At 40.2% G+C, this 27,368-nt stretch overlaps 2 protein-coding genes across 2 annotated transcripts; one reads left to right on the top strand and one right to left on the bottom strand.

The window, feature by feature from the left end:
- Window positions 1–5,353: 5,353 nt before the first annotated feature.
- On the bottom strand, window positions 5,354–17,608 carry PLRG1 (pleiotropic regulator 1). The gene is made up of 15 exons (XM_052690370.1): window positions 17,493–17,608; window positions 16,361–16,467; window positions 16,002–16,144; window positions 15,090–15,143; window positions 14,220–14,313; window positions 13,635–13,725; window positions 13,338–13,439; window positions 12,639–12,731; window positions 12,135–12,284; window positions 11,917–12,018; window positions 11,383–11,485; window positions 10,598–10,706; window positions 9,623–9,762; window positions 6,896–7,089; window positions 5,354–5,929 (listed from the first exon to the last, which is right to left on the bottom strand). Exons 1-15 carry the CDS (start codon window positions 17,499–17,501, stop codon window positions 5,870–5,872), a joined length of 1,551 nt encoding a protein of 516 aa, XP_052546330.1. The 5' UTR covers window positions 17,502–17,608; the 3' UTR covers window positions 5,354–5,869.
- A 3,322-nt stretch (window positions 17,609–20,930) lies between these two features.
- On the top strand, window positions 20,931–27,031 carry FGB (fibrinogen beta chain). Its single transcript, XM_052690386.1, has 8 exons — window positions 20,931–21,070; window positions 22,166–22,369; window positions 22,988–23,171; window positions 23,772–23,999; window positions 24,528–24,641; window positions 25,200–25,322; window positions 25,497–25,782; window positions 26,433–27,031. The coding sequence occupies exons 1-8, from the start codon at window positions 20,996–20,998 to the stop codon at window positions 26,659–26,661; spliced, it is 1,443 nt and encodes a 480-aa protein (XP_052546346.1). The 5' UTR covers window positions 20,931–20,995; the 3' UTR covers window positions 26,662–27,031.
- The last annotated feature ends 337 nt before the right edge of the window (window positions 27,032–27,368 follow it).

Below are 27,368 nucleotides of genomic sequence, written 5' to 3'. Positions count from 1 at the left end.
GACAGCCTCTGAGAGCAATTTCCCCCCACAAAACATTACCACCACATGGCAGAGCCACTGCATTGCAGCAAGGTAGACAACCCACAGCACACCACTGTGCTGCTTACATCATGTGAATCTTTCCAGAACAGCTGAGGGCTTTGCAGGTTTCAGAAGGGAGAAGGGCAGGACAAATATGGGGGAAAAAATTTTCTCAATAAGGGTGATGAGCCATTGGGACAGGTTGCCCAGAGAGGTGATGGATGCCCTGCTCTTGGAGACATTCAAAATCAGGCTGGCTGAGGCTCTGAGCAACATGGCCTACTGTAGGTGTCCCTGCTCATTGCAAGGGAGTTGGTCTGGACGGCCTTTAAAAGTCCCTTCCAACTCAATTCTATGATGATGGAAAAGGGAAGAAGGAAAGGAATTGCCAGGTCATAACAAATCAAGCTGGAGATACAGGCTAGAGATGGCTTCCAATTTCGTAGCAATGTTCATCCCATTAGAGTTAACAGTTGCCTAAAAAAATGAAGAAGAAATTGAGAACACTCCTTTAAAAGATGTACAGTCATAGATCACGGGGCTGCATTACCAGAAAGCGTATGGATGCTTTCTTCAGTGGGTTAAAGCCTGAAACTCACTGTGCTGTGCTAAGCGTGGTTATCCTCTGTTAGCATTGGGAGAAAAGATGCATCACTGACCTGGCAGCTGCATGTACCAACAGCACAATGAAAGTGGAGAACACCAGGAGTGCAGCTCTCATCTCCATGACGTATTTAAAGGCCGTTTGCAATCCCACTCCCAAACTAACAGAGGTTTATTTAGGATGAGCAATACCCTCCTCAAAAGGGTTTAATTTAGCAGGAAACATTGTAACTATAATTTCATTTAGCTATCACAGTGCGCTTGGTTCAGTGACTATATTTGTATGTGTTTAATAGGCTAATTTAGAGCAGCATGGAATAATAAAACTCATTCAGTGGAATTTTCAGTTCCAAAATAGAACACAGTCATTAGCAGAATGGATCGATTCTGGTAGATTTGCTTTGCCAAGCTTTCTTAGAAAGAAACATCTTTATTACCATGTCACATGGGACAAAAAGAAATGGAATGAGCAGGAAATTATAGATATACTTGCAAGACATGAAAATTGACTCATCTGGCAGTCATATTCAAATTTTTGTATGGAATTTTTCTATTCATGTTCTATATTACTAATCTATCGATAGGCCAAGACAAACTGTGTGAGTTTCAATAGGGCTAAGTGTCAAGTCCTGCATTTTGGTAACAACAACCCCAGGCAACCCTACAGGCTTGGGGAGGAGTGCCCAGAAAGCTGCCTGATGGAAAGGGACCTTGTTGTACTGATAAGCAGTTGGCTGAATGTGAGCCAGCAGTGTGCCCAGGAGGCCAAGAAGGCCAATGGCATCCTGGCTCATATCAGGAATGGAGTGGTGAGCAGGACCAGGGAAGTCATCCTGCTCTGTACTCAGCACTGGTGAGGCCTCGCCTCGAGTGCTGTGTTCAGTTTTGGACACCTCAGTACAGAAAGGACATGGAGGTGCTGGAGCAGGTCCAGAGAAGGGCAAGAGGGCTGGTGAAGGGCTTGGAGAATATGGCCTGTGAGGAGAGACTGAAGGAACTGGGGCTGCTCAAACTAGGGAAAAGAAGCCTGGGGTGAGAGTTTATTGCTCTTTTCCAACATCTGAAAGATGACTGCAGCGAAAGCAGGGCTGGTCTCTTCTCACTGATGACAGGACGAGGGGAAATGGCCTCAAGTTGCGCCAGGGAACGTTTAGGTTGGACATCAAGAAACACTTCTTTACAGAAAGGGCTGTTAAGCACTGGAATTCACTGGGTTCCCCAGGGAGGTGGCTGAGTCACCATCACTGGATGGTGACAACAACCATTTGGATGTGGTGCTCAAGGAAATGATTTAGGGGAGGGCTGTTAGTTAGAGTAGCATGGTTAGGTCACGGACTCGATGATCTTTAAGGTCTTTTCCAACCTGAGTGATTCTGTAATTCTAGGATTTTATTGAGCTCGATCTCTAGCTGTCAATGCAGGAAGCCTGCTTGTCAAAGGGATTTAGTTGGAAATAGTTAAGTCATGTTAACATTCGTAATATCTTCTACTAGAAAAAGAAGAAAAAGACGCTGTTGTACGTGGCACAAAAGTTTCTGATTGCACACACTCTATCTCACGACTGCCTCCCAGCAGCAGCACACCTGGGCAGCACACAGCTCCGCAGCTATGAGCTCGCATCGCTCCTCAGCTCCACTGCCTGATTGAAAGAGAGAAGCTGACCTGGTGTTGTGAAGTATTTCCTTGTGTTCCAATTTACATTCAGCTGGAAAAGACAAAGTGAGGCCGATTTTAAAGCTGGAGAAACAAACCAACCAACCAACCCACAACAATAAATAACTCTGCATCTAGAAACTCCAACGTTACCATCAAAAGCAAAGCCCAGAGCTTTATATAGCTGTTAAAATATGAGTGCTGCCATACAGCAGTGGCTCAGAGACGTTCTGAAGAGCAAAGCCTCATGGTGAGCCTAGACATCACTTTGCCAGAAAACATCATTTCCAACACCAAAACTCATGAATGCTCATGCTGATCATCTACAAATTTCTGACATACAGTAGACAAAAGTTACAATACTGAATGAATCCCAACCAGCTTATTATTTCCTTTCCTAAGCATAGGAAAAATGCAGATAGGAGAGCATTCATAGAGGCAATTAGATTGCAATCGCCTCTATTGGAGAGTTCATTTATGAAAGCTTACTGGAAAGAGCAGAGAGAAATGTAGAGTCCCCCACATACACCACAGTTCTGAGGATCATCTTTACAAAGGAGATGGCTTCTCCGTGCCTTCAAACAGCCTTCAAATTCACTGCAATCAAAGACTTGTTTGCTCTCAAAGGAATGAAGCAATTCACTAACTATGTATTCTCCTTAAGGAACATTTTCCATAGAAAGTCATCTTCACACAAGCTTCAAATCCTGCTAAAAGAGCGTTAACAAAAACAAAACTGACTCCTTTGACTGATTGGATTTACTGGCGCAAGTGGGAAAGGAAGACACAAAATCATATTATACTGAAGGTTTTATTGATGGCTAAAATGCTGTCACTTACATCAGGCAGACGCTTTAATCCTTATCTAATTGGACCAACCAAATGCCTGTTAAAGTTCTTAAGCCTTCAGGTTGCCAAATACATACTGTGGTCACAACTTTTGGGCTCCAGCAAATGACAGCACTCTAGCCGTTGAGCTTATTGTCTGCTTTATTATACAGCAGAGTGATCTGAGAATTTATCACTTTTAGTGGTTACACGTTCTTAAAAACTGTTGCATTGGAAAAACCCATTTTCTTACTTCTGTGCAATTATGTACAGTATAAAACAAAACCCAAGGTTTGCGTTAGAAATGTTTATGATTTGATCATATTCAGGAGACATCAGATTTCATCTAGTGTGCCAATTTTCTGAGATGAGAGTCCAATTCCAAATTACTTCAACTGACACTGCAGCACGGCACTTACCAAAGCATGGAAAATATATTCCAAGGATCACGTTTAGCTTTACCTTATGACTGTGTGGACAAGTGTAATCTCGCTGTGCATCCCACACAATCAGATTTGTGTGCATCAGCTCATCATCTTGGTGAGCTTTGCATTACAGAAGCACTTAAATGAACTTTATTTTTTTAAACGAATCTTGATGTCTCAGTATTTACATAAGTATATATGATATTATTCACATTAGTGAAAGAAAAAACAGCTGGGAAGGAAAGGAATGTGCAAATCAAATGGCAAAGAACACACTGAGAAAAAAACAAGTCACACTAGAGCTGGGACAGTGTACACAGAGCCCAAAGGGAAAAGTACAGCTCAGAACAGTGGTGACACAGCCTTTCACATCAAACCACGTCTTTACCACCAGCTCTACAGTGAACACTGTGGCAACTGCTGCTCCTGTGCTGGTGAATTCCTGCAGGGACGAAACACAGGCTCTGCAGAGGAATTTTCTCCTCTTTTCTAAGTGACAAACAGTGGAAAAAATGATACCAAGTACAGAAAAGATGTGCAAGAACAGAGCGAAAACCTCTACTCACTGCTCCCAAGTCATCAAAACAGACACTTCTGTTAAAAATAGACGACTACAAAAAAATACCCTCTTCCAAGTTATTCCTCTCCACGCTGGTTTCCTATAGGAAATTAACTACAAGCAATAAAATTCTATTTAACACCAAAATGCTTCATGGATTTCTGGAACAAAGCACTAGCAACAGGTGCAAAACACGTACAGGCCATAATCTACATTTTCCCCCATTAAATTAATTAAAATGAAAACAGATGCGATGATATAAAAGAAGTGCTGTGCTACAACCAAATAAAAGGTGTCTGATACAACCTGGAAATATCCTCTATTAGCATTTTTTTTTTTTTCTTCTTTTTGTTACAAAGAATAATCAGTGCATTGTTCTCCATGCTCCAGGACAGCAAGAAAACTAATGCTGTATGAGCGAGAAACTGCTGACCAGGCAGACACCAAAAGACAAGCAGTTTGAAGGGGACTGAGCACATTACTGTATTCACTCTCTCCTTCCCATCTCCTCTTGAAACGTCACTTCTAAACATCACAAGAAACTGAAATGGAATTTTTAAAATTCCTGGAAGTTATTTTAAGTGAACTGAAATTATTATGGTTGTTCATAAAGTGAATGCTTGTTTTCAATCCATATTTTTAAAAATTTTCTATTTTTCATAACTCTAAGAACAATGCCATTCCCATCCTTTCCTATTTAGTTCTCAAGTGTAGCAATCCGAAGAACAAAGTTTAGCAGGTGATGAAGAACAGTACTGACACCAAAGAGAAGCTTAGCAAAGAGCATTCCGTGGTTACTGCTAGTTGCATGACTGTAAATACAATGACACATCTGTCCCCTCAGGAGTGTCAGTAAACTTTCATACATACGTGCATATCCATGCTTTAAATCCTAAGATCACAGGGAGTCAAAAATAAATAAAACCATGGCTGGAATCACTTAAGAGCTCTTCTTCAGACCTCAGTTTTTTAAGTTCCCTGTAATTGAATGTCACAAATACTTCAGATAACTGAAAGAAAGCAAGACGTGATTTATCAAGTCGACTGGTCTAACCCAGTGCTAACAAAGCCATATAATTTGACAGTGGCTTTCATTATTATCAGGTCCACTGCAAAACGAAATAAGCAAAGATATGAAGTAGCATACTGAATGCTTTCCTAGGGAAAGAAAATCAATCACTTGGAAAATCAGTTTCATTTAATAACACAGCCACTGGGGATGTGTTAGCAGCCAGAGTGCTGCTTTCCAAGGAAACCACATTACTGTATTATGCCATGATCTTTATTGGTTAATCTCTCATTCTGTACTTTAGCACACGTAACGTTCCATTACAGTATTTACTAAGCACATACACAGTAAACAACATGGCTCTAAAATCTAGAAGTGCCACTCAATAAATGTCCCGTAGATGGACTCTATGGTAAACTCAGCTACTTTTGGAGCAAAGCAAGGGTCTTGCAGAAAACCCAGCTCACCAAATCTTTTCAGATTCACGCTCAGTAGAGGCATATAAAAAAGCAACCACCTGCACATTTATCCTCTCCATGAACCACACATGCTCCACATGCGTGCAGCCAAAGAGAAGGCTGATAGCTGCAACCTGTTTGCTGGGATCACGCAACCCAAAAAAAGACAAAAAGGAAGAAATGAAATTTATTAGAAAACACACTGAAAAAGCACAGATTTGCTGACTTCCTGCTCTTCTGTTGTAGACAGAACATGTGACTGAAAGCTCTCGAAAAAGCCAGAAAAAAATCATAGCACAAGTGTGTTGTCGCATTAAAATCGCTTCCTCTTGATAATTTCTGGTTTCCAGCTGATAGGATGAGTTTCTTCAGTCTAAAAGGGAAGAACAGAACCTCCGTAAGGATTTTTATTTTTTATTTTAACTCAAGACTAATCTGTAATTAGAGGTTAGTCTAAAATATTACTTACATAGGACATATACACAACATTACAGCTACCTAATTCATTTAAGCAAGTTAAATTACATTATCATTCCTGCCTGGAAGACACAGCAGAATTTGTTCCTGCCTTTTTTTTTTTTTCTCTTTTTTTTTTGAGCATAAAGTTGCCAGTAGCAGTTCAGAAAAAACTCTGTAGTGATCAAAGCACAGAAGTAGGAATTAAACAGTCAGTCCTTCCACTGACACACACAGATTTTGGCAAATGTCACAGTGCCTACAGTTTGCAACTAGCAAAATGAGTTGCTCGAAGTCTAATTCAATGCAGCAATCCCAAAATTGAACAAAAAGCTTTAATAAACATTAAAAAAAAAATCTTTACACTGTATACTTCACTACATTATTTGTACTCTGATAACCTACAATCTATTCTCCTCCATGTTGGTAAATGGACTCAGAGTTGAAAACATCAGTTTGAAAATATTCTACTTACTCTAAATGCTAGAAGTTTGTTTGGGACAATTTTTAACCCATATCATATACAGAAATACCATATACAGAATGTAATCTTGCTAATTCATGTTTTAATGATTACAATAAAAAATCCCTTAGCACCTTCAGAACACAAAGCACATTATTATTTTGGGTAGTTTTGTCCAAATTTAATGGTACATGATTTGTGCAGAAGAGCTGATGCACATGCAACTTCTTTGCTCTACAGCAGTCGATAAGAAATTAGGAGGAAGCTGCTGTCCTCTTCAGATTCATGCACACACATTATTTTCAAACACGAACAGAGCAGATTCCACAGGGTGTACACATGTTCCTTGTTGATGTGCCTAAAATTTATTTCAAATCTGGTGATTTCATGAAAAGACATAAAAGAGACACTCTGACGTACCGCAGTATCATCTTCTTTATACACTTTTATGGTCTTATCAGCTTCAGCAGTTAGCAACCTGCTTTCAGACTGGTCAAAAACACAAGCAAATATTCCCGATTCGCTGTCCAAAGAGCCTGGCTGTACAGCTGCGTGCACTCTTTGGAAATTGTATCCAGTTCTCCAGTCCCAAAGATGCATAGTACCATTATCAGCTAAAAACGAACCAAAGAAAACGTAATTAGTATTTCCCCCAGTTCATTTCTGCCATTTTTCTAAAAACAGTCTTGTGAACAAGTTTCCACAGCCACTTCTCATACTGTTTGTTTCATAGTCTCTTCACTGCACATGTCTGAGCAACTCCATACCATTCTTGTAGCAAAGAGCTCGAGTCCAAAACTGAAAGCAACATTCCAAGCACAGCAGGGACACAGAATCGTCCGAGTTGGAAGGGACCTATGAAGGCCATCTAGCCAAGCTCCCCTGCAAAGAACAAGGCACCTACAGCTAGATCAGGCTGCTCAGAGCCTGTCCAGCCTTGAATGGAAAGGGCATCCACCACATTCTTGGCAAACTGTTCCAGTGCCTCACCACCCATATTGTATCAAATTTCTCCCTTATATCCTATCAAAAGCTCCCCCCTTTCACTTTGAAACCATTTCCCCTTGTCCTACCACAACAAAACCAGCTGGAGAGTCTATCCCTTTTTATAGCTCCCCTTAAGACACTCATGTGTCCCCAAAGCCTTCTCTTCTCCATGCTGAACAGCCCCAGCTCTCTCAGCCTGGCCTCACAGTAGAGGTGTTCCACCCCTCAGATCATTTCTGTGGCCTTCTTCTGGATGTGCTCCAACATCTCTCCTGCACTGAGGACTTCACATGTGCAGGCAGTACTCCAAGTGAGGTCTCACCAGTGCAGAGCAGAGGGGCAGGATTACCTCCCTGGACTTGCTGGCCACGATTCTTTGGATGCAACCCAGGATAGAGTTGGCTTTCTGGGCTGCAAGGGCAAGTAACATCATATAAGGTTTCCTGTTTTCCTTAGCTAAGAAGGAAGACTGATCTTGTTTAAGCAGGCTGGTGAGGCTTCCTCAAAATCTCATCCCATTTTGAATCAAATAGCCCAGAAGGCAGTACGTTGCTTTGGAAGCAAAGAAAGGACTGGTATTCTGAACATTAAGTTCTGTGCTCAGTAGCTCCATTAAAATTGAGGTATCATGCCTCCAAGGAAATTACAGACATTAAGGAACCTGTTAATGAGACATACACCTATCAGTTGTACAGGATCTACTTCAAATATCACTCCAAACTACTGCTGCTGCAACGGCTAGTGGCAGCAGGATATTCAATCTGAAATCTGTATTTGGAAGGATACTCTTAAAGCAATTATTTTTTCAATTAAAAAGCAATTTTACCCCAACAGTAATTTAGCCAATTTAGCCAAACCAAATCTAAACCTTTTCTTTCTCCATAGCTGCCAGCTCGACAAGAAATCTGTATATTTCAAGAGGGTGTTTTCAAGGTAAGACACTTTAAGATAACCTCAACTTATTTTAAGTCAGCCCAAACTTCTATAAGGTTGCTGTAAGTAGCATGGAGATGTACAAGGGGATGAGAATTATATTCAAATTTTAATTTTTAAAAGAATCACAGATAATCACTAAAATAACAGCATTTGTTTGTTTGTTTAGCATGAAGAAGTAATAGATTTTTTGAAAGCCTCAACAGCATTAAAGTCTACAAGGACCTTTTAGAAATGCCTTCAAAATAACACAGAACTAAGTCTGAGATCAGTCCAGTATTTGGTAGAAGTTTGTGCTCTCACTGTGAATGCACCAGTTGTCAAAGATATCCCTGACAACATTTTAAAACCAAGAGTGCCCTTGATACGCTGTTAAAAACATAGCCACGGTAGGCTGGCAATATAATTAGCTCCCTTCCACAACTCCTACTTAATGCATTTCCATTTCACTCCCCAGCTCCAGACTACATGACACAGTGTATCAAATGGGGTCAAACCAGTTGGAAGCACTGAGCTGTAACTGAGCTGCTCTGAGAACAGTTGCTTCTCTTAAGAATCTGCTTCTGAGAAACCCCGTGAAATCTGTCTTAAACTGAAAAGTTAATTGAGTCTTCTTTACAATCAAAAGATCAGACAAACAAAACCAAGAGGTAGAAGCTCAGGCCCTGCCAGTAATTTGGAGCAATACGTTATCACTTTCTAATCTACTTTAAAACAACCAACCAAAGGTATGCACACAACTCAAGGATGTGCTCAGATTTAAGCAGCACAACAAGCTTTCTACATCCTCCATCCATTCTCACTGCCACTAACAGAGCAGCCAACGTGACACATGTGTCCCAGTCAGAGTCCAATTTCTGGTCTTCTGAGGGGATATTAAACAATTTACCTGCTGTAGGGAACCTGCTTTGGCATGGGGGTTGGACACGATGATCTCTGGAGGTCCCTTCCAACCCCTACAATTCTGTGATTCTGTAATTCAAACTCATGAGATCACATAGGATGGACTCTGCAGACTTGTGCATTTCAGATTGCTTTCAAAGACATTTTTGGGCATGCAGCACCAAAAAATATAAGGGATTCTACTTCGTTCAAAATGAAGATGTAGGCTATAGCAGGTTCATAAGCCCAAGAGAGCTAAGGGGTCCTGACCTTAAGATCCTTCAGTCACACGTACATTTTGAGAAGCGAGTGGGAAGGAATACAAATGTGCAATTTCTTATTTACCTCCTGAGACCAAAACTCCATCTGAATTTACAGTCAGTGTGTTGATAATGGCATTGTGACCAGAGAGGTTCTGAATGAAGTTTCCATCCGGGAATTTCCACTGCTTAATGTTATCTGGAGAACCAGATGCAAATGTGTAACTGAAAGAAAATAAGCACAGCATATTGAAGATAGATAAGGGGCTATCAAACATTTCTTTAGACAGCATGAAAGCTAATATTTTTGTTTGTTGTTATTCTGAGAAATTCAGTAGAAGGGCATCATCAGCAAAGGAATCAGAGGGGAAAACAAGTTTTGATTTTCAAAGCCACACAAGCAAGGACAAAGCACTGCAAAAAAAGAGAATTCTATGCAAACTTGTTTTCTCCATTGTCTTAACAGTAATTTATCTGAAGAAACTTGGGATGCATCCAGACAGAGTTATCTTAACCTAAGCACTGCAAACCACACCTGCTTCAAAGATTAAATACCCACAAGAAGGTTTTGGTTTTTTTTTTTTTTAAGGCTACTTAGATTGAAACATCTTGAGCCATGAAGCACATATTACAAAACAAATCACTCTGTATTAATCACCACCTCTTTCAGCAGTATTTACACCTGTGAAATTTTACAAAAACGTGTCTCCTTCTGCTAATAATCATTCAGTTACATACATCATTATTAGCTTTATCATGCCCAGCATTGCTCATTTTTCAAGGAACATGGCAAAGCACATGCATAAGAAATTCTGTGCACTTTAATATATTCTGAGTATGAGAACCAAATCCTGGGAAGCCAGGAGCAGTAAAGGTGCTACACAAATAGCTTACTGATATATACATTTTTAAGCATTATATGCTTCCTGGGTTTGTTTGTGTTTTTTTGTTTGTTTTTTTTCTCATTATTATGCCCTGCTACTCCTAATCAGGGCCCACACTGGCCTTCCAGCACCACACCATGAATTTATGAGAAGGTAAAAGAATGAAGAAAACTTACTGTCTTGGATGTAGTATTACTGCTCTTACAGATTTCTTATGGTTTGTTAAAGTAACACGAGTTTTCCCTGCCACTAAATCCCAAAGCCGTATGGTAGTATCATGGCTGCCTGTAATGAAATAAAAAAATCCCACTATTCATTCTATTTTTATTATTGTGCTCATAAAACAGACAAAACTTCATATGTGAAAAATATAAAATCATTGATGTTTCTGTTAGGAAATTATGGCATTAATTCCATTTCAGAAAAGAAAGGCACTGAGTTGTGATAGCTTTTTGCACAGCTTGAAATTCAAAGAGAAGCATGCAGTTCAGCAGGGCATTATTTTCAAAGCCAGATAACCTACTGCCCTTTGCTCCTCTCCAGAGAAAGCTGTGGCAGAGCAGGCCCTGGATGCCAGCCCATCCAAACACAAGCCCTTTGGGGACAGAGCTCAGGGCAAGGAATTTACCTTCTATCCTTTCAGTATCTGAGAAATCCCCTGCTTATGGATCCCTGCTGCTGCAGCTCCAATTTTGACATAATGGAAAAGATGCACTTTTTATGAACTATGGCATGGGAAATGCAGAAAGACATTCAAACAATACATAGCCATACTTCCTTATGTCACACTATTGATGCTACAGTTAACCACTGCATGGCCCATCTTCAAAAGAAAGCGAATGAGAAATGAATTTAATAAATGAACAAAGAGAAAAGGCTTGAACCTCACAGAAATACAAGACAAATACAGCTAAGATTGGGTTTATTACTTATGATATTTGCAAAATCATGTCCACTCTACCTGTAACAACTTGTGGTTCTGCAGCCTGGCACTTCACTGTTGCCACAGCATTTGTGTGTCCTGAGAGCGTGTGCACACTAGCTTTTGTCCTCACATCCCAAATCTATGAAACCACAGTAAAAAAAAAAAAGAAGCAAACAGGCCAAGAAGGGTGTGTATGTTATCAATTCTAGACACTGCAATGGATGATGCTAACTCCTTGCCATACGTTTAGGTATCTAAATTGTTTTGTTCAGAAGATGAACTGCCCCAGTGGGTAAATTTCAAGGGGAGAAGTGGGTCAACCTTTAGATCTCTGGATAAGCACATAAATCACACAGAGTAATCCTGTACATTTAGGGAGCCTATCTAATAAATTAAGGAATAATTTGGAGTACAATTTTTGGGGTACAATTGAAGGCTTAGTTTTTTCATCTACAAAGGAAGACAAAGTTAACATGAACTGTCATGTTCTCCTTTTAGTACGTGTTCTCAGCCCCTGCTAACTAGCCCCTTTTACAAACGGAAGGTGCTCCAACACACAGTTATACTTACTCGTGCTGTTGAATCTCTGCTACACGTCACCAGGACATCTATTGTTGGGTGCAAGTCTAAACCATAGACAGCACTTAAATGACCATGGTAATGTCTGATAACCTAAACGAATTAAAAACATGCATGTTTTAACCAAACATTTAAAACAGTATTTCAAACGCTTTTATTTTTACATTTGCCACTACCAGTTAATTCCAATGTCAGAAACTACAGCTTACCTTATTGTACTCAAGATCCCAGCATTTCACTTGTTTGTCTTCTCCACAGGAAAAGAGGTAAGGACTCCTTGCACTTACTATCACACCTCGTACAGTGCTAATGTGCCCCGTCAAAGACAATTTCAACTTGCCACTAGCAAGGTCCCAAATCTGCACCAAAATAGGTAGTTTGAGGTAGACAATTAGAAGTTACAGAGCAATAGTGTGGGCAAACAGTCCAGGTAACATGCAGTAAGGTCAATTAACATTAAAAATCACAGTAACCAAAACATTTGCTCTCCAGCTGCTAACATACAACAAATGAAATCTCAAGTATTAGTGATACTCCACAAATTTTCTTCCATTTCTGACTCTGAAGAAAAATATTTTGCAGCTGTGTGCACAGCATTCTGTCTATACCAACCGAGACCTTTTTTTTTCCCCAAGGGTTATAGAAGTTTTTAAATATTGAAAAACTAAAACCTTCACAGCTTCCTTTGCTACTAACTTCATCCAGCCTCTTACCTTAATAGTTCTGTCAGCAGAGCCAGTAACAAACCACTGATTTCCTGGTTCTACTGCAATGCATCTCACCCAGCCCAAGTGACCGCTGATAACCTTCAGAAAAAGAAAAGAATTCCTAAATCTGAAATAACAGCCACATATCACAAAGCACAGCCCCCATTCCAACACTGAATCTGTCAGAACTAGCTAAGAAACACATGCTCTACAAAAACAAAGACACAAACTAAAAAACCAACCAAATCTCAAACTAGATTTGAAGAGAGCATTATTTTTCTTTCTACTTCAGTTAAATGATGGGACCACTGGAAATTTACATGCCCTACATCACACCTGGGAAACTTGCAATAGGGAAAGTCTCTGCTCCTACAAAGAAGTTTCTACAACCATATCACAATGCTTCAACACACGCAGTTCTGCAGACTGCACTGAAGTGCAATTTCTCTGTTTCCATATAGAGGTGTTCTCACACTGCTGTATGCAGAATCAACACATACTCCTTTGTGTTCAAGTGTTCCCAGGAAAAACTGCTTTTAACAATTAGCTTTGTATTTACCTGACACTACAGCATTCTGAAGATTTTTCTGAAGCTCTGGTTACACAGAGAATTATATTTAGATGAACAGTGCTCAAACAAAACCCTAATGGAACTTAATTCATACATTTTCACATTGGTGTTCGCAATGTAAGTTTGCAACTTACTCTGTACAGTTTCCAAGGTGGATGCCACTGAGGCTTGGGCATGGTTGGAGCCTTCTTTGGTACTAATGCAGAATTTTTGGTTCCGCCAGCTTCCATCATAGCCTGTAAACAAAAAATTACACCTTTCAAGTAAGGCAAATATTTCATAACTTACCTCTTCAAGTAAAATTTAAAACTTTCTTGCCCTGACATCTCAACACCAATGAAGTTTAGCTAGCAAGGAGATCTCCACACAGTACAGAAATGAAACCAAAGAGCACCTGCCAATATTTCACATTAGACATGCAACAAACTCACCACAGACATCCCAGGAGGCTGTGAGCGCTCAGATATCCCAGCATGTCTGTAAATCTCTCCCACACCGGCAGCTGTCCGATTAGCATCCAACCTACATTGAATGAGAACAGTCAACTGACCAAAATCAGCTCTGCATTTTAAGAAGTGAGAAGCTATCACAGAGCAGTGTCTAACTGAGTCCTGAACATCTCCAAGGATGGAGGCTGCACAACCTCTCTGGGCAGCCTGCTCCAGTGTCTGATCAACTCAATGCAACAAGTACCTGCAAACCAAGCCCCTCTTTCTGTCTGCTATTTGATCTAAATTCCCCATTCTCCCCCTCCTGTCCATTGCCTCTAGAGATAGCCAAGAAAAAACGCTGCTACACCAAGGTGATGCCTGGCCACCTTAAAATCAGATCGCAGAATGCCTTCAGTTGGAGGGGATCTTGAAGGCCAGCTAGTTCCAACCCCCTGCCACAGGCAGGGTTGCCAACCACTCGATCAGCTTTTCAGATATTTGACAAAGCTGAATACTCAAAGTACTTTGTTTTGCCTTGTAATTCTTGTAGATTATACAAACATGAATGAAGTACTGCAGCAGCACCTGGACTGAGAAGCGGGAAGAGATACAGCTAAGGACTGAGCTGCAGATTCACTAGGCATCCTCTGGATCTTAGTATCTGCTGTCAGAGCCACACCTAGAAAAAACAACACAGCAAAAGCAAAGGCAACCATTAAAAAGAAAATTCAGGAACAGGTGTTACATAACACATTTACTCACACACACCCCTGTGTACAAGGACATATCGTTCACTTGTAATGTTAAACACCATCATTCAATGCTATTCTTGGAGTCAAATCTACAGTAATTTTTATTCTGGTCCAAATCTATTCCATCATGATTCTACTACCTCCAGAAGCACACAGTTTCTGGAGTAGAAAATAGTATGATTCTGCCATCAGAAATGAAACAAACAAGCAAGCAATAGCTATGCTTTTTATCCAGCCTCAACCATTGTGAACTCCAAACACCACAGAAACAATATTTTGACAAGTATTTGCTGTCTTGCCCTTTCAGCACTATTTATTACTATACAGTCTCTACATAACTGCAGATATCCTGGGGCAGTGAAAGGTTTACTCCTAATGAGGAGAGCATTTAATCTCTTCCTATTGAGGAGAGCTTGTAATCTCTGCTCTCGTCCTAAGAAGAGTAGATTAATTTAGGAAAATCAAACTAACAAACAAAAAAAAAAAAACCAAGCCCAAAACCATTTTTCAAAGTATATCTTTGGTGTAGACTGGAGAGTTTATTCTACTTTCAGCTCTCTGTTTCTTTCCCTAGCCAATGTTCTGGCAGTTGACAACAAAGATAATATTCCTGTCAGATGCCAAGGCAAAAACAAGAAATAGCAACAAAAAACATTTCAGTTTCACCTTGACATATCTGACTGAAACACAGAATTTTACTCACCAGGCCCAGGTGGGTATGGATGCGTGCCAGTTATCACATACTCCAGTTCTTCTCCTAAAGATCAACAAAATAATGCATTCAAACACAATTGAGTACAACAGAGTAGGTGATGCAAAGCAGCAGAAGCAATCATTTCTATTGTAATACACTTACAAACCTTTTATTGACACTGATTTTAGTTGTTGTGGTTATCTCAGATTTCCAGAGCTCAGCCTTTTAAAAACGGTCGCACCATTTGTTACCAACAGGAACAATCTCTCTCCCATGAGAAAGATGCTCATGCTGTCAAAGATGCCTTCTGAAGTAGATGCAAGAAGAGCCAACTACACAAACAGTATGATTGTCTGACACAAGCTACTCAAGGCCAATAAGTGTGCCTGACATTGGAAAAGAAAAATGCAAGCAAAAGTTTGTTTCCTTAAGTATTTTCCAGCCCCTCAATGTTCTTCAGTCACAGAATATCTTCAAACAGACGTGTTTTGTAAGATAAATCCTCAGCTAAAATAAAAAGTCATTGGACATGCTTCAGAAGTTTCTATACAGATCAGCCCAATGCACCCTTATTTCATATAACCTAACCAAAGCGCTTTCCAACTAATGATTTTTCTGTTCTAATAGTTGCACAGCTGAGGAAGTCTGAACAAATTATACGAAAAAACAAAACTAAACAACAAAATGACACGTCGTCAACCTTTATCAGCCTTCTAATACCCAAATACAGCACATACCAGCATTACCTTAAAACACACTTGTTTTACTAATCAGTTAAGTCTCCTACTATTTCCTTGTGGAAACAAACTTTCTCCTCATTCTGAATCACTTAACTCTTGTGACTCTCGCAAGGAAAACCAGTTATTTTTATTTCCTTCTACATCCAACAGATTAACAAACACACTGCTAGGATTAACAAACCTTCATTTCCGGAATACTGTTTATGTCCATATGGATCCCCAGTAGCTGGGCCTCCTTTCTCTCTCATGTTTTCTTTAAGTGTAGGCATGTGCAACACTGAGCCGTACTCAGTACGCAGCTTCACTGCCATCTTTACTTTGTGGCTGTTGGAAAACAGAGCACAATCCTGATGAAACCCTGATTTTTGACTGCTATGAAGTTTTGAAATATTTTAAAAACAGGAGACACCTAATACAGCTAACATTGCAATCTTTCTGTTTTTTTCTTTAATTCCCTTAACTGCTAATTGCACTAAACATCTGAACTCCTGCTTGGATAGAGCCATCACTAACAAAATACAACTCAGCCACAGTACTCACCTTTCATCATCTAACGGCACAGGCTTGGCATTATCAGCTACAAACATATCATGGGTTCTCTTCAAAGACCTGAACACAAGTGTGTGCACAGAGTGCTTCTGGACTTCCTAAAATAAAGCATATTTAAATAAATTTAGCCATGCTTAAAGGAAAAACTGAAATCTGAAAAATAAATTGAGTAGCAATTTCAGACTTACATATGATATAACTCTATGTCAAAGAAAACACTGCTGCTCTGACAAACCAAAAATTTAAGTCTATCTGTTAGTTGTTTTAATTCAAGATCTACTCAAAATATAGCCAGCTATTAACTTACACAGAATATTTACTTAGCATCACATAATTATAATTTTAATTCCTACCTTCCTCCCAGGGCACAAAAAAATAAATAAATCTAAACAGAGTATGAGCCTCTTTGTTCAGTACACAAAACTGAAACTTCTTGTACTTGTTCTGCATGTCACAAATAGCAGCAACAGACTGTAAGCCACATTAACAACTTCTAGCTCCAGAATCATTCAGCTGCCCAGCCTCCATGCTCCATACACTGGAGTTTCTTCCACTGAGCTCTGCTTTCCTGTCCCAAACTCTGTTTGCCCACTCATCGACCCACACTTTACATTCCCCTATCGCAGCAGACCTGCATGAAGCTTTTTGCTCAGGAAGGTGCTGCAAACTCCAGATACCAATTCAAGAAAAGAACATCTCTAGTAGGGCTAGGAAGCTAGGAATTCCGTGTGACTGAAAAAAAGAGCAGGAATTACGGTAGCAAACGACTGCTTATTGCAACAGGAGCAGTAGGTAACGCAATACCTCCACAACAGGAGCTAAACACAGATAGCTTTGGACAGCGATGACACTCTGTAAAAAGACTATTACAAGGGGCAGCTGCTGGGCATCTTGTCCTACCAACAGCATTTCAGTGACAGAAGAACAGAGCTGACACAGGCCTTCGAGCCCGCTACACCGCGCCGCTGCCAGGAGACCGGCGAAAGGCCCCGCCGGCCTCCCGAGAGCAGCAGGAGCGGCCCGGGCAGGCAGAGGCACGGCGGCGGACCATCCCCACAGCGACGCGGCGTGAGGGACCGCCAGGGGCCCGCCTCCCACCCCGCGAACCCCCACCCGCCTTCACCTCCACCATGGCGCCGTCGCTCCTCGCTCCCCTCTCCCCGCCGACAGCTATGGAGGCACTTCCGGCGCCTGCCGTACCTCACCGGAAGTGACGCGCAGAGCGGGCGCCGGGCTGCGCGCCCCGAGGCACCGTGGAGGTTGGAGCCCTGCGCGGCCTGCAGCCGGGGGTCTCCAACACCAGAGGGCGATGTTGCGCTTGAGGAGGGATCCCGGGCGGCGGTGGGCGGGGACGTGCGCTGAGTGCGTCGGTCCACGTCACGTGACCGCGTTCGCTTTTTTTTTTTAATTATTATTATTATTATTATTATTTTTTTTTAGCCCAGGCTTGGCGCTTTGCGTTCTGCCGTTTAGCTGAAGTGAATCAGGCCCATTTTTAATGCATCTTTAAAGGAAAACCTGCCTTGGAATACAGACCTTTGTAGCCATCCCGGAAAAGAATAATCTGTATTTTGTAAGGAAACTTCACGTACGTATGCTCTTCACTACTGCATCGTTAGGTTTTACAAAGCCCTGTAGTTACTCTCTGTTTCGATAAGTGAGGATTCCCCTCAGGTGCTTATTAGGGATGGAGTCATATCCCTTGATGTCCTTGCAACGCTTTAAAACATGAAAGGTCAAATTTATCTGTGTTACATGTATGTATTATTTCATCTCCTAGCAGGTTAATTCCAAGCAGTTGTTAAACCACGCTGGCAGTATTCACTAATTTATTCATTGTCCTTTTCAAATCCAATGTGATGTGTTTCTACTTGATGTGTTCTTGCGTGTCAGCTCTAGCTGTAATTCCAGGAAGAACAAGCCGTGTCATTTTTTACCCTAATGGAAAGATAAAAGGCGCATTGCATACACTTCAGTGTTGTCTTAATGACCAAAATAGATGCCCCCCTCATATGTGTTTAAAAATTTGCTTACTTCCAGAATGTGAACATAACGTTAATTCTCATTTACGAGAAGCCTTTGAAATAATTTGTTACCAGTAAAGGGAAGGAAAGAGGACACCTGAGAAGAACATCTAATTCTGGAGTACTCCTGTCACAGTATGACATGTACAATACCAGTGTGTTCAAAGGACGTTTCTAAATCAACTGCTAACAACTGGATTCCTTTCAAAATTACATTTACTGATAGCAGTCCAAGAAGGCTCTATTCCCCCTCACCAAAACTGCCTCTGGAACATATTCAGGCTGGAGGAGCCAACATACAAGGATGGGGTTTGTGTAAAGAGCATTGCACCATGGGCAGATGATTTGGCAAAGCAAACATGAGAGGCAGCACACAAAATTTCATTCCTAAAAGCACACACATACACCTCTGCCAGTAAGTAGCTCTCTAGGACAAAAGCAGTGTACAAAGAGATGTCCTGGAACATCATCGGGTCAGTGCTTTCTTTTCGTAGCAGAGTTGTTGTAGTATCACCACTATGTGAGTTCAGGAAGAACTTCTCATTAACCGTGTGAGCTGGGGAGGAAGTGAAGAAAACACATGGAAAAAGGTGTTTTATTTGGAGAGAAAGCCTCCTTGACACCATTTTTAGAAGATAAATCCATGTTCTTGGTTGTTCATAAGGCTTTATCCAGTCCTCATACAGTGTCAGCCTAGCTGTAACGGTTGCAAGCATCAAAGCCTTGGCACAATAGGCATATGGCTCATTCATTGTGGTTCCTGGTAATTCCCTTGGTAGGCACAGCTGGCTAACCCTCTTTGGGAAGCCAATGAAAGTACTGGAGTGGGGAGAGTCAAAGGCTGAATTTCATAGGGGAAATCCTATCAGAAGGCAGATGAAGCTGGGGGATTCCCAGGCCAAACATGCTCGGCATGGATGCAGCCACCTTTGGCCACCACAGACCAAAGATCATTGAGTGCCTGAAAAAGGACACCTACAGTTGCTGCAGAATATGGTGGTGGTTTCAGAATAAATTCAAGACGAATATTGTTAAGATTCATATGGACCAAGGAAGGATAATTTAAAGGCAAGTTCCTTGTTCAGGGCTAGTGGGACCCCAGGTTAGATCTCCCCTGTTCCCCTACCTGTAAGCCTTGGGCAAGAGGCTCGCATCACTGTGCCTCTGCCTTACACATGGAATGGTGGTGACTGAACTTTCCGCCAGGTGTGATGAAAATTGCATTTAAGGTTGAGGAATGCTCAGAAACAGTAATAGTGATGGGCAAACAGTGTCTTGACTGGCACTTAACTGGCTCTTATATGTACGTATAAATAACATGGTAATGACAACAGTTTTGGCCAGAGACAGGTTCCCTTAATTTGTGTTCTTCCAAATCTAACAGAGTTAGAGATGTTGTCTTGCAAGGGATCAGATTCAGGAGAGTAAGAGCTTCTTGAGCCATGGCCAATTCTGGGCCAAGCTGTTTAATGATTAAACTAGTCAGGTTAAACTGTTTTCTTGTATTTCGGGAATCTCAGTAGTTTACCAGAATTCTGACAACAGCACAAATACAGGAAAAAGGCCTAAAACAAGCAATTTTAGCTATTTCTGTTTTTGTTTGTCACAAAATTAACCTCTCCATCCATTTGGTCTCTGAAATGGAAGTTCAGCCCATAACTTGCTTCTGTTAACATCTTCAGATATCAAAGAGATGTGTGCACACTTGAATAATTCACTATAACTCAGTTATTTATAATTCATGATACATGAGAGATGCATAGGATATGCAGACACTGAAATGTTAAAACCATTTACACGAGAGCAGCAATATGTCATATTCTTAAAAAGCACCAGAAAGCGTTTGTTTATTTCACTACTGATTACAAATAACTTCATACCGTATTATTTTAAGATGCTACTGAAGATATTTTAACCACATAGTGCACAAGGGAGCTTATCAGTAAAGATAAAACATCAATCTTCTATCAATGTGAATTTTTACAATATCCATTGAGGTACTACATCTGCTTCCTCATGAGAAAAAAACAATTTACCCAGATGTACTGTACTGAAAGAGGCCAAAGGCTTGCATATCTACCTGGGTCCTATCAGACCTGCTTAGAAGACCATGATGTTCGGTATGAGATAAATTTAATTCAAATTTAATATGATATTTCTGAAGCATTCAAATTTTCAGCAGAGAAAAAACAAGCAAGGAGATGTCAGAGTCCCTGTTTGACAGCATTTCTTCTCTTTGGACATTCACCTGTTGAGCTGTTTTACAAGACTTGTGACTTTTGAGAATACGGTAATCTTGTGTAACCTGTGTAGGACGTACTTTTAAGGATTTAAATGTTTAGTCAATGCCAGCAGCCACAGAGGTCTCCGGGACACGCAGATAAGAGTTGTCCAGAGAAGTTGCTCAACATCAACTGTATTCAGGCACACAGAGAAGAGAAAGGTTAAATATTAACAGAGCAGTGATTGCTCTGAAGGGTTCATCCTATCACTGTCAAGCTGAAAAATTGGCGTGGCCATATGCATATATAGGAACATAGTGGATCTCACTCTGTCAGAGCTGCTGACGGGAGGTCAGCGAGCAGCTCAAGCAGGCAGCACTATGAAGCTGCTCCTGCTGCTCCTGCTCTGCATCCCTGCCATTAAACCCCAGGCATCTGTTGACTATGATAATGAGGTTGTAATACTGATTAGAATTGATGAAAATAAGAGTGAGAATGATAAATTTTATTTAATTGTATGCATGGCTTACTTGGCTTGTGTGAGTTAGCTCAGTTAGAAAATGATACATGTATATTCTTCTGTGGCTCAAAGAAATAATCTTTCAATTATTTCTTCATGTATATCTTACTATGCTACCGCTATTTTTCGATTTTGGATATACTTTCTATTTCCTTTCTTTCTTTGTGCAAATACAGAATGGAAATTGGTAAGATTAGTTATTTAGCTTAATGTGTTTAAGGGTATTTATTTAGTAATGCTGGCCAGTGATGTTTGAGACAATTCCTCCGTGTTGTGCAAAGGCATAGAAATGTGTATTTGCGTCCTGCCTAAAAGATGGGATTTATTTTTCCTACGGATTCAGCAGACATTTAAAAAAAAGAATGAATTTCCAAATTATAAACGTGACTAATGTTTGAAAGAGAGAGGTGATCATTGTCAAACCAAAAGGTAAGCAGCGAGGATCAATCTAAAGTAACAATTTAACCTATATTTAAGTTTGCTTTGAGTAAAATATTTTAATGAGAAATTTTATTTATATTTTTAGTATTTGTTTTTTTTATACTTTGAAAATCCCAGCCAAAATGAAATAGGTCAGGGTGACCAGCAGTGAGATTATTTTCTGTTGTAGGATGTGTTTACGTGACTGCATTGACTGCTGGTGAGATTACCTTGCTTAGCCTTTTGCATCCATTTTGTGATTTGCATGCTGCCTACATCTCTAACTCCTTGAAGTCTCTAATTCTTACCCTTTTCTGCTATTCTTAGCTAAGTCTTAATGGGATTGGAGGCGTTTGAAGATTTTGATGCAGTTGTTCCATGATTCGAAAGGCTTCATTTCAACAGATGGCTCGGGCTCCTTGCTCAGCCTATTAGACTTCCAGGCTAAAGATGATGGAAGATTTTCAAAGAAGTGACGTGGTTAAGATGGCCTTCTGTGTCTGTTGGCAAAGTAGTGGCCTCGCAGGGGCAGCGTTCTCTCCAGGATGGGCCTTAGCTGCAGAAAGGCTTCAGCCCAGGCTCAGAGATCTTTCTCTGCCCGGTTTTGCAGGAGGACAGCCCTCAGGTTGATGTTCGAAGCCACCGACCCCTGGACAAACGGCAGGAAGCAGCCCCCACACTTAGGCCCGTGGCACCCCCCATCTCTGGCACCGGGTACCAGCCCCGACCCCCGAAGAGGGACAAGCAGGGCATGAAGAAGGAGAGGACCATCTACCCCGATGCTGGTGGCTGCAACCATCCTCTTGAGGAGCTGGTAAGTGTCTGCCTGTTTGGCTGGAAGGGTGCTGAAGGCGGCGTTTTCTTTGCCAAGTGTAGGATGGTTGTGCATTTAAAGCAGCCCAATTCTGTGTCTTTCCACCTGAATTTGGCCGTGCTTCCACAGTGCTCAGCTTCTTGAGATATTTATTTGAGATATAACTATTTGTTAATAAGCAGCCATTTCCTATGAGAGATACACATACCCAAGCTGTGGAAAAGCTCTTTGATTCTCTGAGGCTAGAGAAGAAAGGAACAGGTAACATGCACAGGCTCCATTTGTTCCTGACAGAAAGTAGTCCTAGTGCTGGTTCTTTATTTCCAGGAACATTTAATTGTGCAGAACAGCTAAAAGCATATATTGGACACAAAAGTGGGACTTTGCCCAAGGGATTCAGCAAAAAGATCCTCTTGGGGGACTAAGCACTCTCCTCATCTGCAAACTGCAGATTCGTTGTAGCTGACAGTTGTCTTGAGTCCTTTCCTAAATGCTTGAATATGTGGTCAAATATTACTAACTATTCAGCGTTTCCAAAGGTATAGTCCTTTGCTGACTAGTTTAGAAACTTCTCTTTTTGTCTTGATCTTTATACACAGCTCTTCTTATTTTTTTAAGGGAGTACTATGTCCAACCGGGTGCGAGCTGCAAGCGACACTGCTAAAACAGGAAAAAACAGAGACATCAATTCTGCGTGATCTAAAAGACAGCGTGGCCAAATTTTCTGACACCTCTACAACTATGTATCAGTATGTGAATATGATAGATGATAAACTGGTGAAGACACAAAAACAGAGAAAAGGTATGCTATTGTTATGAATCATTAATGTTAATAGTACTGCAGCTCCATTGAAATAGGATTTCTACTATTACTTGCTAGCAGTAAACTTTAAAAGTTAAAAATATGTAATCATAAATCTTAAAAAAATTCCTCTGAGAGAGGCAAAGGCACGGATCCTATACTGAGCCAACATTCATATGAGGCCTCTGAATGTATGGGCTCCCCTTCTTTTACCTGCCTTCCTAATTCTGTGATACTGTGATCTATCATCCATCCAAAACTCCTTTATGTCCAGCTCCTAGCTTGGTGGCATGGCTCCTTGGGAAGAAGTTGTAGCTCTTTGGCAAGAACTAGTTCTTACAGCAACACCATCAAGTTTACTAGCTTGCCAAAAAAGAAGCATTTTAGTACAAAGAAATAATTTTCCAGGCATCTCCATGTATTTTTTTTTTTACATTTGGGAAAAGCAAGCAAAATACATGCATGCCCTTCCTTCCCACTAAGAAAACAAGCAGATCTTCAAATTATGCTTATAGGTTGTTTTTCATTTCATAACTGTTTCATTTCATATCTGGAGAACATAGAAAACTAACCTACTTCTCATCTATTTGTTTTTTCTAGACAATGATATTATACTTTCTGAGTATAACACAGAAGTGGAATTGCATTATGACTACATAAAGGATAACCTGGACAATAACATCCCCTCTAGCCTCAGGGTCCTCCGTGCAGTCGTAGATTCTTTACACAAAAAGATACAGAAACTGGAGAATGCAATTGCAACCCAGACAGACTACTGCCGTTCCCCATGTGTTGCTTCCTGTAACATCCCGGTGGTTTCAGGCAGAGGTACTCATTTAACTACAATAACAACTCTTTCTTCTTACCTTTATGTCGCTGTGCAAGTTGATGGGTGCACCATTTAATAGGTGTGTCTGTTCTCTGAAACCCGTAGCAATGATTAAGGTAGCAGAAAAGATGGATAATTTTCTAATATGAAAAAACCCTCAGATCTGGCCTCTGGTCTTCAGGTTCACCTTCAGTAAGATGAAGGCGATACTTTTGTGACTCTCCTACTTACATCCTTCATTTCTTTTTCAGTTACGAAAGATTCCTCTATTACAAACTTGTCTAATTCAAAAAGTCACTGAAATATATACAGTCTTCAGTAGCTTGGCTTGAACTTTTAGAAATGCCTATCTGGATATGTAGAACAATACAAGTATGCTGTCCTTTCTTCCTTGATTCTTCCAAATGGTGTATTATAGGTATTAAAATCAAAGCAGAATTAAATACCTCTTTAAAAGCGTTTCCTTGTAATCAGCAAATCAAGGGTTTCAGAGCTCCTTTAGTAACAGAGTCTCCGGTTTATTGCAGAATGTGAGGATATTTACAGAAAGGGAGGTGAAACGTCTGAAATGTACATCATCCAGCCAGATCCTTTTACCAAGCCATACAGAGTGTACTGTGACATGGAAACAGATAACGGAGGTTAGTGTGAAATAACAATGTCATTAGAATATTAATATGGATACTAAAACAGAACAAACATACTAATAATTTTCAATTTATACAAACTAATATGGAGTTACAATTTTCTCAGTTAGTGAGAATTAAGTCTGACTCATTCAAAAGGGTCATGTTTGTCAGATACCCAGCAGAATATTGGTATAATGAAACTGTGAATGAATAAGTGTGAAGGGATGGGTAAATAAAAACGTATCAATATAGCTAAAATTGTCAATGTATTGGTGGACAGAAGTGGAAGATCTAGTTCTTTTCTTACCCTGTTACTACATGCTATATAAAAAGATCTGAGGTGCTTCTTCAACTTCTGCTTCTTCTACATTTCCTCATGAAGCAAGGCAGTGCTGCAGTGTGAGTAAAAATGGCAGTGCTGAACTCATAACCAGCCTTGCTACAAAGAAGTCACTTGCTCCCTTCATCTTGAGATAATGGTAGAAGGGCTGTATCTTAAGACTTAGAGCTCCTTTCATAATTTACCAAATAAGATTAGATTATTTAATCTATGTCCTGTTGTTCCTGTAGGCTGGACTTTGATTCAGAATCGTCAGGATGGCAGTGTTAATTTTGGAAGACCATGGGATGAATATAAGAAAGGATTTGGAAATGTTGCAAAGAGTGGAGGGAAGAAATACTGTGATACACCAGGTAAAATACTGAGCATGAAATGTGAACAGTGCTTAGTGAAACAATTTTCTTGTACTTCTTGAATCTCTTTGAATTTTTGAAATTAACTTCAACAGACTTGCAGGCAAATCATAAAGCTGCCTTGAAGTATATTCTGAGATTGATTTCACCAATCTCTCCTTTGTTACTTCTCAGGTGAATATTGGCTTGGAAATGACAAAATCAGCCAACTTACCAAGATAGGACCCACAAAAGTTTTAATTGAAATGGAAGATTGGAATGGTGATAAAGTATCAGCTCTTTATGGAGGTTTCACCATACATAATGAAGGAAACAAATATCAACTTTCTGTTAGTAACTACAAAGGCAATGCAGGCAATGCTCTGATGGAAGGAGCTTCACAGTTATATGGAGAAAACAGGACAATGACAATTCACAATGGCATGTACTTCAGTACTTACGACAGAGACAATGATGGATGGTATGTACTTGCATTAGGCATTTAAAAGAAATTTCCAGGCTGTATATATCTGCTTAAAAAAACCCACAGAATATTTCAACTAAGTTGCTGTTAGTTTGCACAGCACTTTATAGTATCTTAAAATGTGTTTTCTTACTGTAATTTGCTAGCCAAGTGTTCATCCTGTTCTGGTGCAGCTTAAGGCAGAATTGGCATAGCGAAAGAAGAGTTAAATCTACACTGTGTTAGTGCTGCTCTATAGCCAAGTAAGGAACAGGAATGCTGAATTGTACTGATTCCAGGAATGATGTTACCATAGACAAAATGTCATTCTGATTACAATATTCTCATTATCTGAGGTTGATGGTGGTAGTGCTTAAGAGTGCTGTTTTGGTTAAGTAGGAATACAGAGATGAGTCCTGAGGGGAGAGACAGATGATGAAGGAATTGTAGTTATCAATTGGTAAACCATAATGTAATTCCCAAAGAGACACAACTGAAATTTTAACTGTCATAGCACATACTTGCAGTAGTGCAGTCTTTCACAGGAAGTTCAGATGAGATTTTAAGTATTGGTTGTAGTTTGAAAATTTCAGTACAGGGACACATATGTACTCAGATCTATTTGCTTACATTCATCTGTGACTCAACTCCCGTTTTTACTTCATCAGGTTAACTACAGATCCAAGAAAACAGTGCTCCAAAGAAGATGGTGGTGGATGGTGGTACAATCGCTGCCATGCAGCCAACCCCAATGGCAGATACTACTGGGGAGGGACTTACAGCTGGGATATGACAAAACACGGTACAGATGATGGTGTTGTATGGATGAACTGGAAGGGGTCATGGTATTCAATGAAGAAGATGAGCATGAAAATCAAGCCATACTTCCCAGATTAATCATGGTCAAAATGTGTAGAATCAGGAATTTTCTTTTCATATTTGTACCTTTTTTTTGTATTGTATTCAGGCTTGTCTTTGCATGTGAGAACCAAATGTGCAGGTCCTACCATATCATGACCAAAGTGAAACACGATGATAACTGAAAATCAAAATCTGAACCATGAATATAAGCCATAAAGAGTATTTTGTTCATTTTTTCGTTTGTTCACAAGACAAAAGTACTGGTCTAAAATAAGGCTTAAGGCAATAATATGTATAAAAGTATAGCTGCTTCACTGTTTTACAAAGAAGTTACATACCAGATCTGAGGAGGGAATAGATTATTGTAAAATGTTTTCTAAAAATTAAATAAAGCCTTGAAAATGAAGTTTTCATCACAATTCCTACGTATTTGTACATGAACTGGGAAGAAGCAAACATCCCACCATAGAAAGGACTGCTTTCTTCTTTTATACCATAAAGGCATTGTAAACTACCTGTGTAACATATTGAGAAGGAATAGAGTTTAAAATCTCTTAAAAAAAGACCCAAACACATCTGTAGGTCAACTGCCAGTTCAAATCCTATTTTCTGGAACAGAAAAGCCCTTTCCTGAAACCTAGCTTGCATACTGTGCCTCATGACATGATTTCCACCATCCCACATTCTTTACGGTGTATCCTATACAGTGTTAGCAGACGTGACTGGTTTGTCTTTCACTGAGT

Source organism: Tympanuchus pallidicinctus, unplaced genomic scaffold (genome assembly GCF_026119805.1).
Source record: "Tympanuchus pallidicinctus isolate F22 unplaced genomic scaffold, pur_lepc_1.0 scaffold26, whole genome shotgun sequence".
In the NCBI taxonomy this organism is placed as follows: domain Eukaryota; kingdom Metazoa; phylum Chordata; class Aves; order Galliformes; family Phasianidae; genus Tympanuchus; species Tympanuchus pallidicinctus.
This window is presented reverse-complemented; position numbering and strand designations above follow the sequence as displayed.